The sequence below is a fragment of the Mytilus edulis genome, chromosome 3 (genome assembly GCF_963676685.1).
Source record: "Mytilus edulis chromosome 3, xbMytEdul2.2, whole genome shotgun sequence".
NCBI classification, from domain to species: Eukaryota; Metazoa; Mollusca; class Bivalvia; order Mytilida; family Mytilidae; genus Mytilus; species Mytilus edulis.
Genome location: NC_092346.1, coordinates 41309642 through 41327057, shown reverse-complemented (window position 1 = coordinate 41327057; position 17416 = coordinate 41309642). Strand labels below are relative to the sequence as shown.

General features: G+C 31.0%; 1 protein-coding gene across 1 annotated transcript in view; it reads left to right on the top strand.

Moving 5' to 3' along the window:
- LOC139516523 (protein phosphatase 1 regulatory subunit 14B-like) overlaps window positions 1-11393 on the top strand; it is a 29445-nt gene extending 18052 nt beyond the window's left edge. Inside the window, exons 4-5 of the mRNA XM_071306687.1 lie at window positions 7785-7826; window positions 8525-11393. Coding sequence (XP_071162788.1) covers window positions 7785-7826; window positions 8525-8566 — 84 coding nt within the window. The 3' untranslated portion in view covers window positions 8567-11393. The remainder of the gene's footprint in view (window positions 1-7784; window positions 7827-8524) is intronic.
- Window positions 11394-17416: the final 6023 nt, after the last annotated feature.

Sequence of the window (17416 nt, the reverse complement as noted above, 5' to 3'; positions counted from 1 at the left end):
AATTACATTTTAGTAAATTAATTTTGTAGCATAAATATAATTTGAAAACAGTTGAAGGTATAATTGACTTTTGAATTAAATTTTCAAAAATTAATTTAAAAGTATAACTCTAATTTTGGAAATAGTTTAATCTGATATTGACTTTTGAATAAATGTATGTCAAACAAAATTGTAAATAATAAAACTGCTTGCAGTTGAGAAGACTTTACATATATTTCTCTGAGGTAGGTTTCAAAAATATTATGAAAAGTAGGTTCTATTCAACTCTTCTATAAATAAATGTGAACTTTTTGAAAATAGAACATAATTAGGTACAATTGTGTATACATACATAAATATTGACATAATTAAAAAGCACCAAACATGGGTTAAAGAGTTAATCTTTTCATATGCTGGATTATATACACAAGGGTTAACATAGATTATGATAAGTCACTATAAATCTCATTCCTTTTAAAGTCACTTTAGATAACACAATAACTGGTCATAACATGATGAAAATCAGGCCAAAAAAGGGAAGTTGTTGATACCAGTACTCATGGTCACATTCATGAAATTAGACCAAAAGGGGGTGTGGCGACTCCAATATTTGATTACTTTCATGGAATCAAGGAAAAAGAGGGGAAGTTTAGTAAGGTGATGCCAGAGGTGGTCACATGCTGAAAAGAGGTCAAATAGGGTGTGGTGACATCAACATGGGTCACATGTAGCCGTGGATTCAATAGGTTGCTAAGAAGGTGTACACCCGTTTTATAGAAATACATCATTTGTAAGCTTAAAATCGTCCAAAAAATTGGCCATCAATATACAGTTTTTGTATGCCCCCTTTCAAAAATCCTGGATCTGACCAGACTTGCAGAATATTGAGAAAAAAAGATGGTTAGTCACCATATTCATGACTTAACATGTGCAGAACAACATGTCTTAACATTTCTACTGTAAACAAGATTTAGTGACAATGTAATTCTTATAAATATGATGAATGTAAGCTTAATAAGGGATAATTACATGTACAGAGTATTAAGCCTAAGGCAGTATTATAATAACTGATTCTCCATAAAATTGGGAGAGACAATTAATACCAATTCTGTCAAACTGTGGATTCAGTTATATTCGTGGATATCATTTTTTGGGAAACCATGGAAAATTGTGTTTTCTGTGGATACTTATGTTTTCAAGATTTTGTTAAGTCAGTCTAGGAGCCCAGGGGTGGATCCAGGATCCAGACATTTAAAAAAGGGGGTTCCTAACCCAGAACAAAAAAGGGGGGTTCCAACTACATGTCCCCTTTCAAATGCATTGATTGTCCAAAAAAAGGGGTCCCCCTCCCCTGGATCCACCACAGTTGTGCATTAAAATTTATAGTTTATCTTAATAACTTACATGTATGAGGGGGAGGACAGGGGTAAGGGAGACAGGGAGAAAGGGGGTAGGAGAAAGGAGAGGAAGGCTGGGAGAAAGGAGAAAAAGTTGGAGAAACAAATAAAATATAAAAATATAATATCTCTCTTTTTTCCGGTAAATTAAAAAAAATAAAATAAGGAGAAGAGGGGTAGGAGAAAGGAGAAGAGGGGTGGGAGAAGGGAGAAGGGTACCCCCTGTCCTCCCCCTCATGTATGTCCTCGAAATATATGAAAATTGATATACAATATAAAAATAAGATTTGATAGTATTACCAATGAGACAACTTTACACCAGAGACCAAATGATGTAAAAGTTTACAACTGCAGGTCACCATATAGTCTTCAACAATGAGCAAAACATATACCAAATAGTAAGCTATATAAGACCCCCATGACACATATATAAGACAATTCAAACATGAAAAGTAATGGCCTAATTTATGTACAAAACAATAAACGAAAAAACAAATATGATATACAGCAACAAACAAATTGCAAGCTCCCAACTTGGAACAGGCATATACAGAATGTGACGGGGTTGAACATGTTTGCTGATGCCATAACCTCCTCCCACTGGGACAGTTAGTGTTACAGTACAGTATAAGAACATTGATTCAAAACTAAAATCAGTTTAAAAGGGCTTAACTCATCAGATCGACACCAAGAACCAAAAAATTCCAAAAGAATCACAGAATATATACACTGTTATAATGTATCGACAGTTACTGACACAGTAGGTGTAAAATGTAGAACTGATTTTAGAAAATAAATAGGGTGTAAATATTGCACCTATTGTCTGACATATATAAAGAGTTAACTAAATCAGGTCATTAATAATTAATGGGTCATAAATTCAATCTGTTCATTAGAACATGCAAGTAATTAAGTCGTGATTGATTTAAATAGATTACTAAATTACACAAAGGGGGCCAGCTGTTTTCAATTAGTTGATTTGGTCTGCTGGACATTAAAACATTTATGAAACAAATTTTCATAAGAATTTCCAGCATAAAAAGGGAGATTTATTTATCTTTATCGGGTCACCATTGTCTTTGAAATTAGGTAACTCTGAATCTCAAAAGAAAAAGGGAGAGTAACGGGGGGTTGCATAGTTTCATAACAGTTTTCCACATTTCTATGCTTTTAAAAGTACTTTTGCTCATTATAAACCATGATATATGATATTTATGAAAATTGGCATTTCGTGCATACAACTTTATATTATTTAACATGGGAATTATTTTTTAGATTTATGTTATTTGATTCTTGTTGCACAGTATGATTTGAATTTTAAATTTAAATTTCATATTTTGTGCAGATATTTATTGATAATGACATTTTAGTAAAATGATATATCGCATTTTCATTTCACAAAAAGGAAATTTTTCCGTTAAGAAAGAGTCACATTTTACATAAATCATAATAAAATATGGTTATGTCAAAGTTTTATTGCTTATTCATGCCTTAATTTGTCTCCTTTTGATATTATTTTTTGTGACCTATTCAGATTTTTAAGGGTGATAAATTCTTATTTGTTGTCACCATCATGGTAGTATGTTATACCTCATAAATCACATGTAAATCATGTGATTTACTGACTGTTTACATGTAGTTTGTGTTCAATGTCTTGGCCCAAGATAAAAGTTCACTCTGACTTTTGAAGGTTGTTTAAAAAAAATCTCCATTATAAAAGCCATGTTGGCTACAACTTTTATTATTTTTGATATTGGACTCTGAACTTTAAAAATAAATGATAGCTTACCTACTTCGTATGCAGAATATAGATTTTAATATTGTAAAAAAATAATGAAATGCATCTACATGCTAAACATGTTTTAGAACAATCTTCTATATAGTGCTCATAATCAGGGAAGAGCATTAAGTTTGAGGTGTTTGAAAGCATGGAAAGCTTATAGAACAGCCAAAATGGTCATTAGGATCAACTTTGCCTAAGGGAGCTACATCTCTTACGGTTTATAAAAAAACACGATTAGACAGTATAGTACAGTAACTGTCAGAAACCTCTAAAACACAATACTTCAGGAAAGTTCAGTTTGCTTACTGCTTTGCTTTAGAAGGTTAGCATAATGGACCTTAGAGGCAAAGTAGAAATAAAAAAAATGTGGGTGGCAGGCTTTGTAAACTCTGTTTTAAGAAAATAAAGGAAATAATATGTGTGTTTTGTTTAGTCTTTGATTTTCTGTATGGTGTTTAATTTGTGAACCCCCTTTGTCTTTTTTTATTTTTTCTGGTAGCCATTTTTTTTTCTGTCTGTCTTCAAATTGTGTTTTTTTATTGCTTCTTGATGTCTTCTTTCATATTCTTCAAACAAATTCTGTTTTCTGTGTTTATTGACAGATTAGAGGATGGAGTTTTAAGTAGTTTTTTTACACAAAATGGGGATGTTTTTACCATTAATATGGTCAGACATAATTTATCATATTTGTGACTGGTTGCCCTCAGGCCCCCTACTGATCCTTAGCTCTCATGATGGATTATAGATGTAAATTATATAGTCATATGTATCATTGTCCAGTCATAATTACAGACTTAAACACTAAATCACACCAAGGTCACATTTTTGGTTTATGGTGCAATAATTTATAAATTTTATTGCATATGTGCTATCTAGAGGGAGAGGGGGAGGGTACACATTTATCTCCAAAACATTCTATTTATTGTCTTTTATTAAACTTTGAAACAGTTACTTCAGAGGTGGAAAAATAATAAAGCTTACGGTTGTCAAAGTTGATTTGTTACATTTTGAACAGTCCTATATTACAAGTTAGGGAAACTGTGGATTTATTTATTTTCATGGGTACAAATTTTCATGGATTAAAAGCTCAAAGAATTTTTTAATTTTATGCTTCACCTGTTCCCACGAAATCAATGAATATTGGTATCCAACAAATAATGATGAAACCACAGTAAATTTCTGTACTTAATTAATATTTTTGAGAGGAAAAATGCCAAGTCTTGGTAATAATTCCTTTGTTTTCTTATATAAGAAGTACTATAAGTCAGTAATCTTAAGGATTGTTGCACTATATTATAAAATAGGAGATACAAAAAATCATTATCACACAAAAGGATTTAATTTAGGATGTTTAGTGAACTGGTACCAAGTCTAATATTTACCAAACCTTTCATCTTGTGGCTTCCTGGTTCAGTTTGTATGTTAAGTAAACCATAAGGTTAATCAGTTCACCAGTGTTTAAACAAAGATAGAAGGCATGTAAGGAAATTAGGTAGCGCTACAGTTTCTGACATGATAGGTAGTGATTTTCCCCGATCATCAAGTATTTATGAAAACAAAACTCCTCATGGGAACAAATATCTTTGATTTCTTCGGCAGGTGCTTGTCATTTTCTCAATCAAATCATGGGGTGTATTTTTTTATTCAAGTAATTGATTTAACAGAAATTAAATAGTTCTTTGTCTTGGGCTGATAAATCCATTATCGTTTCCAGAACATCTTCAAGATGTTTATATATGATAGAACCTCTCTGGTTTAAATTAGATGCTTCTTAAGATGTAAACTTTAGATAGATGTCAAATCTTAAAAGGCTTTTAAAAAACCTCATTGAAAGCAGATGAGATACCAGGAGGGCTTTTGTTAGTTTTCTGATATTGTAACCTCTGGCAGTGACCTTTCAGAAAGATAATGAAGGGCAAAAATTTAGGAATGACCTTGATATGAATAAAAAAAATATAATCAGCCTTGAAAATCTCCATGAAAACATTTCCCAAAGCACCAAAACAATTCCTGTAATAAAAAACTAACAACATCAAGTACATCTACATAATATAAATATAGTATATCTGCTTACACAAAAGAATAAAGAGCATAGTCATAGATTATTCCATCAGAATTAGTAATGATAATTAATAACTTTGAGGATTCATGAAAATTTTTGATTGAGATTATAAAAGGGGGGGGATTTGAGATTTTATGAAACTCTTCAGTATGTCCATGTTGGCGATCTTTAAGTCAAGGAACTGACAGTAGCAATGTAGTAGTTTTATGTCATATTTTGATGTTTCTATTGTTTGTTATTTTATAAGAGAATTTTGTGTTAATAACTGATCTTTGACTGATTAAATGTAGGCTGCTTAATGTCCAGTGGCACATATTTCATGCATGATCAGGATGTCTGATCTTTGATAGTCTGTCTGTTTAATTAATTCACAACTTAGGTATCATGACAATTTAAGTAAGACATAGTGTATGTACACCAGTATTTTGTTGATTGAAGAATTGTTTTGAACTTTAGATGTCTTTTGTTGAATGAATGGTGCTTTTTTTTGCCTATAGGGTATTACGTAGTGTTGCTGCTGTGATGCATACTCCATATGTCAGTCATTTTATAACAAAGGTCTCCTATTTAACATTTGAGTCATATTCAGAGCTCAGTACAGTATTTTGAATATGAAAAGCAGACTAAGCTCTTGTTTTATGCCTATTTTAGGCATTAGAGTCTGGTTTATTGTTAGGCATTATAGAAATTATCCAGGTTTTATTACTCAATTATACAGGAATTAAAACATTAACATGACTATATGACAAGGGGTTACATATATTGATTATACATTAAAGTGCAGAAGTTATTTTATTGATTGATCTAAGAAGGAAAAGGTTTTATAAAGTAATTAATCAAATTGCTTCCACTCAGGGATAGTGTTATTTAGGCCTGTGGTAAACGATTTTCCATGTCACAACTTTATTTATCATTTACAAAAGGTTACAAGTAAAGATATTTAATCAATATTGATGACATAATTAAGTTTTGAATTTATGAATAAGGTTGATAGATGTTTTGAAAAAATCTGATAGATATTTTGAATGGCAAAGGGATATGAATTTCGTATGGCAAAGGGATACATATTTTGCACAGCACAGAGGTAGATAATTGAATGGCTTAGGGTATATATTTTGAACTGCACATGGATAGAACTTATTTTGAAAAGCACTGGGGTAGATAGTTTGAATGGCATAGGACATAGGAAAAGATAAATATTTTGAATGGCATTGGTACAGGTAGATAGATATTTGGTTTGCAGAAAAGCTTAACATTTGGAAGGACACAGGGATAGATATTTTTGAAGGTTAAAGGGATAGACATAATAAAGGTCACAGGGATAGACATTATGAAGGTCAAAGGGAGAAATATTTAAAAGGTCATAGTTTTGATTGAGCTGCATGTTGATCAAAATGATTCTTAACTCAAATGGGAAGGTAGATTTAACCACTTACTCAAAAAGGGAAATTGCGGCTTAAAATACACTTTATTTATTTTATTAGATATTTTGCAACATATGAAATTCTCCAACAATAGAAGGATGTCCGAAAATGTAGAATATGTCAAGTTTTAAATCTACCATATTTACAAAATAATCCATTCATTACAAAATTCACAGGGAAGCTGACTTTAATGATGTAATAAATTGTGCATCCTTTTCCTAACTTTTTGTTATCATTTTTTTTCAAATTTTCTCACGCATAGCTGTTGTATTTGTTTAGTCATACTTTGACCGTAAACTGTTACTCTTGATTACTGATATGATACTATTTGTTCTTCTACGTAAATCTTGTTTTCTTATGAATTATACATTATATTGATTTGTGCCATATTTATTGTACTGTTAGGCAACTGTTTAATGTTATTGTCAAAGGGATTCCCATCTGTTCTTATATTAAACTAGGGCACCCCGCCCAGTGATAACAAGGGTGATCTATAGAATCGTAATATTAAAATCAATGTAAGACCATATGTTACCAAGGAATATTCTGCACAAGTTGTGTAATTTTGATTAACTAACGGTGTTATAAAATTGATTGGTTCGACTGGAAAACTGAATATTATTGCTTTTTATTTGTAGAACAAAAACTTCATCACCTGACATTGTTACGTTTATTTGTCATTTTATTAGTTTATTGACTTTCAATAAATGTCATTAAATAATCTTTAAAAGGAAGAAATTTACATTTTAAACAATTTGTCATCCAACACAAGGGAAAGAGTTATGATGTGTAAAGGGACACGACTCTTGTTCCTTTTCTAATAAAATGTATATTTGCACCCAACTTGAATTTCTTTGTTAGCCTTGATATTTTTAACACCAGATTTATTTTAAAAGGTATTGATTTTGAAATGTAAATAGTTTTATTATGTAATATAAAACTTAAGATCCTTACAATGAGCTAATACAGATAATTTAGATCGAAAATAATAAATTTTATCTCAAAAGTATTGCGTAAGTGTGGAAATATGTAAAAGTTGTAAATAAAAATATGCTTATCATGCTTTAAATGGTCTTTTACCTGCCAGACAATTTTATTTTGTATTTAATGTAGACCAATAATTTATTTCTCTATTGCAGGAAGAATTAAAGAATCCAAAACTGTCGCAAGATGATATAAATGTAAGTTAATAGGTCAGGATTGAAAAGTATACATGAATACATTACATGAGGTATTGAGATTTTTTTTTTTATGTAAATGGACACTGCAAATATGATTGCATATCTTTTTATCAAAATAACAAAAGGATACTTGTGAAGAATTTGTTTTAAAAAAAATTATAAAAACAAGCAAGCATTGAAAAAGTTTCATCAGACTGCTAAAATACATTAAAAAAAAACCAACCAATGTAATCAAGACAAAACAGAATAAATAAAATAGTTATGCCTGGTAAATATAAGCACAGATTTATTCAAGTATCCCCAAAGCAGAAACTTTTTGTCTGGAGGAACAAAATTAGTTATCATGTAATTAAAGATTTCATAAAACAGATTTACAGAAACAAAAATGTTCTCAGGAATAAAAGTCTATACTTTTGCTATACCCACTTGTAACATAAGGTACAGAACATACAGAGCATACAGTTTTGGATTCAGTAAAACAGAAAAAAACCCAAGAAAAAACAAGAAATAATCTCTTTTCAGATAAGAAATTTAATAGTGCTGGCATGTTCTTTAATTTACTATGCATGTAAATCGTGTAACAGCATGCAATTAATGTGACCCTGACCTTATCTTCGTCAGTGTAAATTGCATAGATTTGATTTTTATCACTAAAACAGCTGTATAGTACACTAATAGTCTGTGTTTTATAATTGCAGGTATTTATAGAAGAACTGCTGCAAAAAGCCTCTACATTATAGACATGTGACAGTGTATAAAGAATTGTCTCAGTGGAAGTGTGACTGCATTGTGTGGGAACCAGTACATTTGTCTGAGGAAATGTGACTGGATTATTTGGAAGCAGATTTTATTGTGTCATATGATCTCTTCAAGTATGAATGTGGAAGAGTATGAGTGATCATGATTGGAACAGCTGACGATTTTTTTTTATTTAGTGGTGTTATCTGAAGTTTTTACAGCTTCTTTATGATTTTTATACATGCTAACTAGTCTAAACAAATACATGGAGTTAAAATAGTAAAATGTGATCAAAAAGATCCTTGTTGAAGTTCTTTATAAAGTTTATTAATGTGCACATAAAAATAATAAATCTTTCAGAATTAATAAGTAGCTCCTTTATGCCTGAACTTAATTACTTTTATTATCAGTTGCAAGGTTTTATCATTTTGAAAACATAACAATTTCAATTTCAGAAAGTAATAAAACAAAAAAATGTAGGGTCATACAAACAAAATAAATAAAAGAATTAAAATTATGGAAATGTAGCAGAATGATGAAAATTTAAAAATTTGAACATTTTATCAAATGGGAGCAGGAAAAGGTTCACTGTTTTGGAACCCTGTCATTTTGAAATGAAAATATCTGACTCTGTTATTCAGTTTTATAATCTGTCAGAGTCGATATGCGTCAATCTTTATTTCAATGACCAGAAAAGAACTCAAGTGTCTTGACTTGTTTCCATAATAACTAAATATGATAGTACATAATGATTAAAATTCCAACCTTTTCAATAGCATAATCTTTAAGGTTGAATGGGAAGGGAATCTTTTATTCAATAGCACTAAATCCGTTTCAATGGAACATTTTATAAACTCAGGATTTAAAAAATAACAGGAGAAATTCTCACTCCGTCCCATTGTATGACTTAAGATGAGAGGGTTTATTATTAAGAAGTATGTGTGCCAATTTATAATGAAATGTTTTATTTTTTGTTATTTAGGCTGTGTTGGAATATTAAGAGTGCTTGTGTTTGAAAAAATGTAATTAATAAAAAGATGGCAACAATTTTTTGGTGTTTATATTATATTTTTTTTCCATTTCATCATGTAAACATATTACCTGTGAATATATGTATGTATTGTGTGATTTTTTAGATAGAAAAGAACTCTATTTCTTTTAAACGTATAGTTTTATATAAATAGGGTTTTGTGCCAAATTTTTCTTCTATTTTTTTGTGTTTGTTTTCAGAAGGAAATCCTTGTTTTTCTATAGCAGTAATATGTTTAGATAACTCTCAGGTAAACAAGCTTTTAGCGCTGAAAGCAACTCTTTGGCATTGAAAGATTTCACTAATATGCTACTCATATTGAAAAAGTCTTGGGGAAAAATTAGGCACTGCTTAAATACCTTCAAACAGCCAAAAGGACCAACAAAAAAAATACAAATGAAGGACTGGAAAATTAGAAAAATATGTTCGCTTAAAAAGTACTAAGGGGAGACAATTAAAGTTATTTCCCCATGGATCTATTAAAAGCAATTTCAAAGGTGGCATTTTTTTTCATCTGCGTTATAATGCTTATAAACACAATGTTCTAAATAACTTATGATTTTGTTCAGCTTTATTTTATTTAACATATTTACTTGCGCTGGTGTTAATTGTTTTGCATTTTAAGATTTTTTTTCTTTGGGTCTTTTCTTTATAATGCCATTACAAACATTTATGCAATATTTTTTTGACTCCCTTGATATTGATGAAGAGGAACACTTTTGTTTCATTTTAATGCTAGAGTTGTTTAGAATTGTGTTCTAGTCACTAGTTTTGTGTGACAAATAAACGATTCATTTTAACATTGTATGATATGTAGATTATTCTAGTTTTGTGAATTTTTTATCCATGAAATGTTCACAATTTTTGCTAAATATAAATACTGCAGCTGCAGTTTTCTATAAAAGGGAGAAGGAATTTGTTTATAATTTATGTTTTTATTTACCATGTGGGTTATTTATTTGATCATAGAAGCAGGGCAAAGGGAGGTAATTCTTCAACCAGAAGGAAAAATTTCATTATTTTAGGTTTTTTGATGACAGCATTTTAATAGTTATACAATTTAGCTCGTACACTTTACATTTTTGAAGATTCCCAAGGTAAAAAAAATGTCATAATATACTGATTTAATGTGTTGAAGATTTATATTTGTATGTAGCAAGCTTATTTCAATCTAGTGACCAAAGAAAGCAGTCATGATGATAACCAACCATGGGAAATTAATGTTAATTGTAGAATTTTTATCATTATTTTTGTCCACAATTTTACCATGTATAAAGATTTTTGAATTTATTGGTTGTAAAGCTTAATTGTGCATTTAAAATCTTTTGACAAAATTCACTTATGGGGTTTCATTTTTTCACTTTTGCTTTTGCCATCAGACGTTTAGCTTAATGACCCCTGAACTTTTTTAAGACTTCTCATTAAATTGCTTGTACACACCAAGTCATTTCTTTCATATTAAATTTTAATGTAAAATCTCCGTAACAACAGATTGCAAATGCTTCTATATGTTGTAATGAAATTGAAACAATCAAAACTAAAAATATAAATTATGCAATAGCACCAAATTTTCAAACTACATGTAAAACAAAATTTGTTTAAAATATGAATGGATTGTACCCTAGTGGGTTTTTTTTTTTTTTTTATGTCAAATCATAGTTCTGACAAGTATAAAATTGGTTTTCTTGGTATAGCATGGTAAAATGTCAGCATTGTAAAGAGTTTTCAGTTTAAAGCAATACAAATATAAACTGCTGTAAATACTTATTATTATTTTTATTAAACATCTTAAACACAAATATGTTGGTTGATATTAGAATTTCGTTCTTATCTATTGAAAATCATACTGTAAATATGAAAATGAAGATTTGGTATGATTGCCAATTAGACTACTCTCCACAAGAGACCAAAATGACACAGAAATTAACAACTATAGGTCACTGTATGGCCTTCAACAATGAGCATAGCCTATACTGCATAGTCATCTATAAAAGGCCACAAAATGACAATGTAAAACAATTCAAACGAATACACTAAATATAGTTCACCTCTGGCTTATAGCATCTGAAAAATAGATCCAACCACAGATATGCAACAAATAAACCATGAAAACAATATAAAGTGGTACAATTCATGCCAGACAGACTTTTTAACCTTACAATCATTCTATACACCAACAAAACTTTGACGTATATTGATTATAGCATCTGAGAAACAGACCTAACCACAACAAGAGTGCACACCTTGAAATGTCTTGTCTTTTTTACTAATCATTGATATTATGTTGATAGTCCTAAATATAAAGCTTTATTACAACTGTCACATAAACTTAACATTAACCAAGAAAACTAAACATTTTTATATAGATTAGACCGTTGGTTTTCTTGTTTAAATGGTTTTACACTAGTAATTTTTGGGGCCCTTTATAGCTTGCTGTTCGGTGTGAGCCAAGGCTCCGTGTTGAAGGCTGTACCTTGACCTATAATGGTTTACTTTTATAAATTGTTACTTGTATGGAGTTGTCTCATTGGCACTCATACCACACCTTCCTATATCTATTGACCAATGAACCATGAAAATGAGGTCAAGGTCAGATGAACCATTACAGGCAGACATGCACAGCTAACAATTCTTCCATACACTAAATATAATTGACCTATTGCTTATAGTTGAAGAAAAACAGACCAAAACAAAAAACCTTAACACTGATCAATGAACCTTGAAAATGAGGTCAAGGTCAGATGACACCTGTCAGCTAGACATGTACACCTTACAATCATTCCATGCACCAAATATAGTAGAACTATTGCATACAGTATAAAACAGACCAAATCACAAAAAACTTATAATCACTGAACCATAAAAATGAGGTCATGGTCAGATGACACCTAACAGTTGGACATGCACAACTTAGTCCTTCCATACACCGAATACACGACCTATTGCTTATAGTATCTGAGATATGGACTTGACTCCCAAAACTTAACCTTGTTCACTTTAGCCACTGAACCATGAAAATGAGGTCAAGGGCAATGGACATGTGACTGGCGGAAACTTCATAACATGAGGCATCTATATACAAAGTATGAATCATCCAGGTCTTCCATCTTCTAAAATATTAAGCCTTTAAGAAGTTAGCTAACAACACAGCCGCCTGATCTCTAACCCATAGTGGAGCTTTCTGCTACAAAAGTCGCACGCTCTACAAAAACTTAAAGTGACCAATGAACCATGAAAATGAGGACATGGTCAAATGCAAGCTGGAAAAGGTACACACATTATATACACCAAATTTATATAGTTGACCTATTGCTATTAGTATTGGAGATTGGGACTTGACCAAGAAAACTCAACACTGACCACTGATCCACATATATTGAATATAGTTGTCCTATTACTCATAAGTACGAACTTTTCATGATTAAAAACAAGTGTATATCTCTGAATCCTGAAAAGAGGTCATGGACTATTGACATGAGACAGAAACCTTATTATATTAGGCATGCAGTATCTAGCTTACTATGCAGTAAGGATGTTTTTAATTTTTGAATGCCGTAAGGCGACTCTATTTGTTAACCTGTCATTTTGTTTCTGATGGAGATTTGTTTCATTGGCAAGCATACCACTTCTTATTTTTATACAGTCTTCTACCTTTTGAAATATAGGATTTTATTCAAAAAGTTTCTGATATTGTGCTGCCAAATTAGCATCCATGTTTCATATTCAGTGATGAAGGAAGGAGAATAAACAGCTGCGCCATGAGCGCATGATACGCCCGACATCTTATGTGGAAGTCTTATGCAATAATTATAAATAGTTTATGAGAAAGTTTTAAGCAATAACCATATATTGTTTTAGAGACACGGCGGGACATGTGAAACCTCCCACCCTGTTTTTTTTTACAAAAACTAAATATTACCAAAATAAAATTTTGAATCAAAACCAAAAAGTATACAGATCTTTAAATTAATATATCAAAGAAGTGTGTAAAGTTTTAAGCAATAATCATAACTTATTTTTGAGATACGGCGCGACATGTAAAAAACCCTCCCCTGTTTTACAAAATACTCAATAACTCAAAAATAAAATTTTGAATAATCACCAAAAAGTATACAGATCTTTAGATTAATAGAACAAAGAAGTGTGTAAAGTTTTAAGCAATAATCATAAATCGTTTTTGAGATACGGCACAACATGTAAAAAAAAACCTCCCCTTTTTTACAAAATACTAATAACTCAAAAAATGAAATTTTGAATCATCACCAAAAAGTATACAGATATTGAGATTAATATAACAAAGACATGTGTAAAGTTTTAAGCAATAATCATAAATAGTTTTTAAGATATGGCGCGACATGTAAAAAAACCCTCCCCCTTTTTTACAAAATACTCAATAACTCAAAAATAAAATTTTGAATCATCACCAAAAAGTATACAGATATTGAGATTAATATAACTAAGAAGTGTTTAAAGTTTTAAGTCATAATCAAGAATCGTTTTTGAGATACAGTGCGACATGTGAAAAAAACACACCCCTGTTTTAGTTATAAAGTGCCGTAACTCAAAAAGTTTAAATCTTATTTTCACCAAAAAGTATACAGATCATTTGACCATCATAAGAAACAACTATATTAATTTGCATGAAATTTGGATAAGTCGTTCTCAAGTTACGGTGCAACATGTTTACGTCGGACAGACGGACGGACGGACGGACGGACAGACAGACAGACAGACAGACGGACACCGGACATTTGTATACCATAATACGTCCCGTCAAAATTTTGACGGGCGTATAAAAACTAAAACCTCTGCTTCTTCATACCATTGGGTATAATGATGATGGAGGGATGGAATGTCAAGCAGCAAATTTAATGCATTTATAGGGCCATTACATGTTTATATGATTATTTACCCTACTTTGTACTTGACCAGATTTTTAATATTATAGTTCACAAGGTAACAGTCAGCAGGAAGACTTGTCACTCTATCAGGACACACTTTTACGACTCCCAGCCCGACAGTGTATGATCTTACTACTTTATTTTGCATGCTACGGGGAGAAGCAGAAAATACAGATTTTAAAATCTTTGATTTGACACACTCAAGGTAAATTTGACAGTTAATACAGATATGTCTGGCTTTATTATCTATCGTTCCATGTGTGCCTAAAAAATAAGTTTGACAACAACACAAAATATACAGAATAGAAACTTTAATTGTCTTCATTATTTTCCATACAAAATATCCATATAACTGAACAAATAAATTTAACTTTTACAGTGCATTCATTCCTCCTGAAGACTTTACTAAATAACAAATGTTTGAATCTACAAAATGTATACTTCACTTAAAATTTAAGTTAAAAATTGAAAAATTGAAAAATAATAGGACTTTTGCTCAGATTTTTTAAATGACAATACTACTGAATTTCTAAATGGAAAACAAATGTTATAACACAATTTTGCATAATGTAAAAGACATTTTAAGGCAAAACATAAAACTAAGATATGCAACTGTTTGACTGTATTTAATATATTTCAATGGATCATTTTCTTCACTTAAATTAAAACATGAAATTCTAATTGATCCATAATCGTATAAAATGTTTTCAGCTGTATCAAATAAGTTATGATAAACATATGTATGATTGATTTCATGTATTTTTTTAATTTGAAATTCTGAAATAAAGTATATTAAATATTCTTTTTAAAAATTTAACTTCTGTTTACTGGTATAAATCCAGGTATATCTTCTCACCAAGCCTGCATTGCCAGCTAGCATCTAAATGTTGATCTTCATTTCAATAAGCTTTTCAATACCTTGTGATCAATACATATATTTATGAATCATTTGTATTAAACTGCAATCAGGTACAAATTATAATCATTATTTTAAAAACAAGAGTGCACACGCTGAAATGTCTCGCCTTCTATACTAATCATTGATATTATGTTGATAGTCCTAAGTATAAAGCTAAGCTTTATAACAACTGTACCATAAACTTAACATTAACCAAGATAACTAAACAAAGACCAATGAACCTTGAAAATGAGGTCAAGGTCAGATGAACCATGCCAGGCAGACATGTACAGCTAACAATGCTTCTATACAACATATATAGTTGACCTATTACTTATTGTTTAAGAAAAATAGACCAAAACACAAAAACTTAACACTGTGCAATGAACCGTGAAAATGAGGTCACGGTCAAATAAAACCTGCACGACTGACATAAAGATCATAAAATATTTCCATACACCAAATATAGTTGACCTATGGCATATAGTATTAGATAAAAAGACCAAAACTCAAAAACTTAACTTTGACAACTGAACCATGAAAATGAGGTCAAGGTCACATGACATCTGCCCGCTAGACATGTACACCTTACAATCATTCCATACAACAAATATAGTAGACCTATTGCATATAGTATGAGAATAACAGACCAAAACACAAAAATCTAACTATAACCACTGAACCATGAAAATGAGGTCAAGGTCAGATGACACCTGCCAGTTGGACATGTACACCTTACAGTCCTTCCATACACTGAATATATTAGCCCTATTGCTTATAGTATCGGAGATATGGACTTGACCACCAAAACTTAACCTTGTTCACTGATCCATGAAATGAGGTAGAGGTCAAGTGAAAACTGTCTGACAGACATGAGGACCTTGCAAGGTACGCACATATCAAATATAGTTATCCTATTACTTATAATAAGAGAGAATTCAACATTACAAAAAATTTGAACTTTTTTTTCAAGTGGTCACTGAACCATGAAAATGAGGTCAAGGACATTGGACATGTGACTGACGGAAACTTCGTAACATGAGGCATCTATATACAAAGTATGAAGCATCCAGTTCTTCCACCTTCTAAAATATAAAGCTTTTAAGAAGTTAGCTAACACCGCCGCCGTAGCCGCCGCCGCCGCCGGATCACTATCCCTATGTCGAGCTTTCTGCAACAAAAGTTGCAGGCTCGACAAAAACCATGGAGCATGGATTTCCAATTCATTTAAACAATGAGCAGAATTTTGTCATTTTCATGAAATTTCCTACACTAAAGGAGTGAAATCAAAGAAAGAATGATTTACATGTTTCTGATATAAAAATCGGGTAATCATTTATTTTTAAACAATTAAAATATCCTCTTTCACAACAGACAATCAAGATGCAGACAGTTATTTTCTAGAGAGTCCAAAGGTCATAGGTAATTAGGTCATTAGGTTATATGTATGTCAGCAGACATACTTTGAAAAGTGGGCATCCTGAGAATGATTAAGTCAACCTATTTTCAATAAGCTGAGCAAGATATTTGGAATACAATGAACGTACATACACATAGTGATGGCAGTAGTTAAACATGACCGTTGGGCCTAGTAAACAAATATGTGTATTCCTCACCCCTTCCCTTACATAGTGAAATACCAAAAAGCACAATAATGAATTATGAAAGAACATCAAGTTAACGGGAATGACACGATGCATAAAGTGAAATTATTAGAATTGAAGTGCAGTTTAGCAAATTAATGAGTGAATGTACAAATCATAAGAAAATAATATCACATGTGGTAGAAAATAACATACAGAAAGTAAAATGTATGTTTTTATCATAGTAAAGTCCACACTGTCACAATCTTAACATTCTTAAACATTGCATTTAATCCCTAATTTACATTCGACGATGGAAGTTTTTAACAACCTTGACTGGCTATACATCCTTTGCATGGTTGGTTTCAAATGGCTTACCCTTAAATACTTGTTAATTTGCACATTTATATGTGTATAATTGCAATATGTTTTGTCCATTT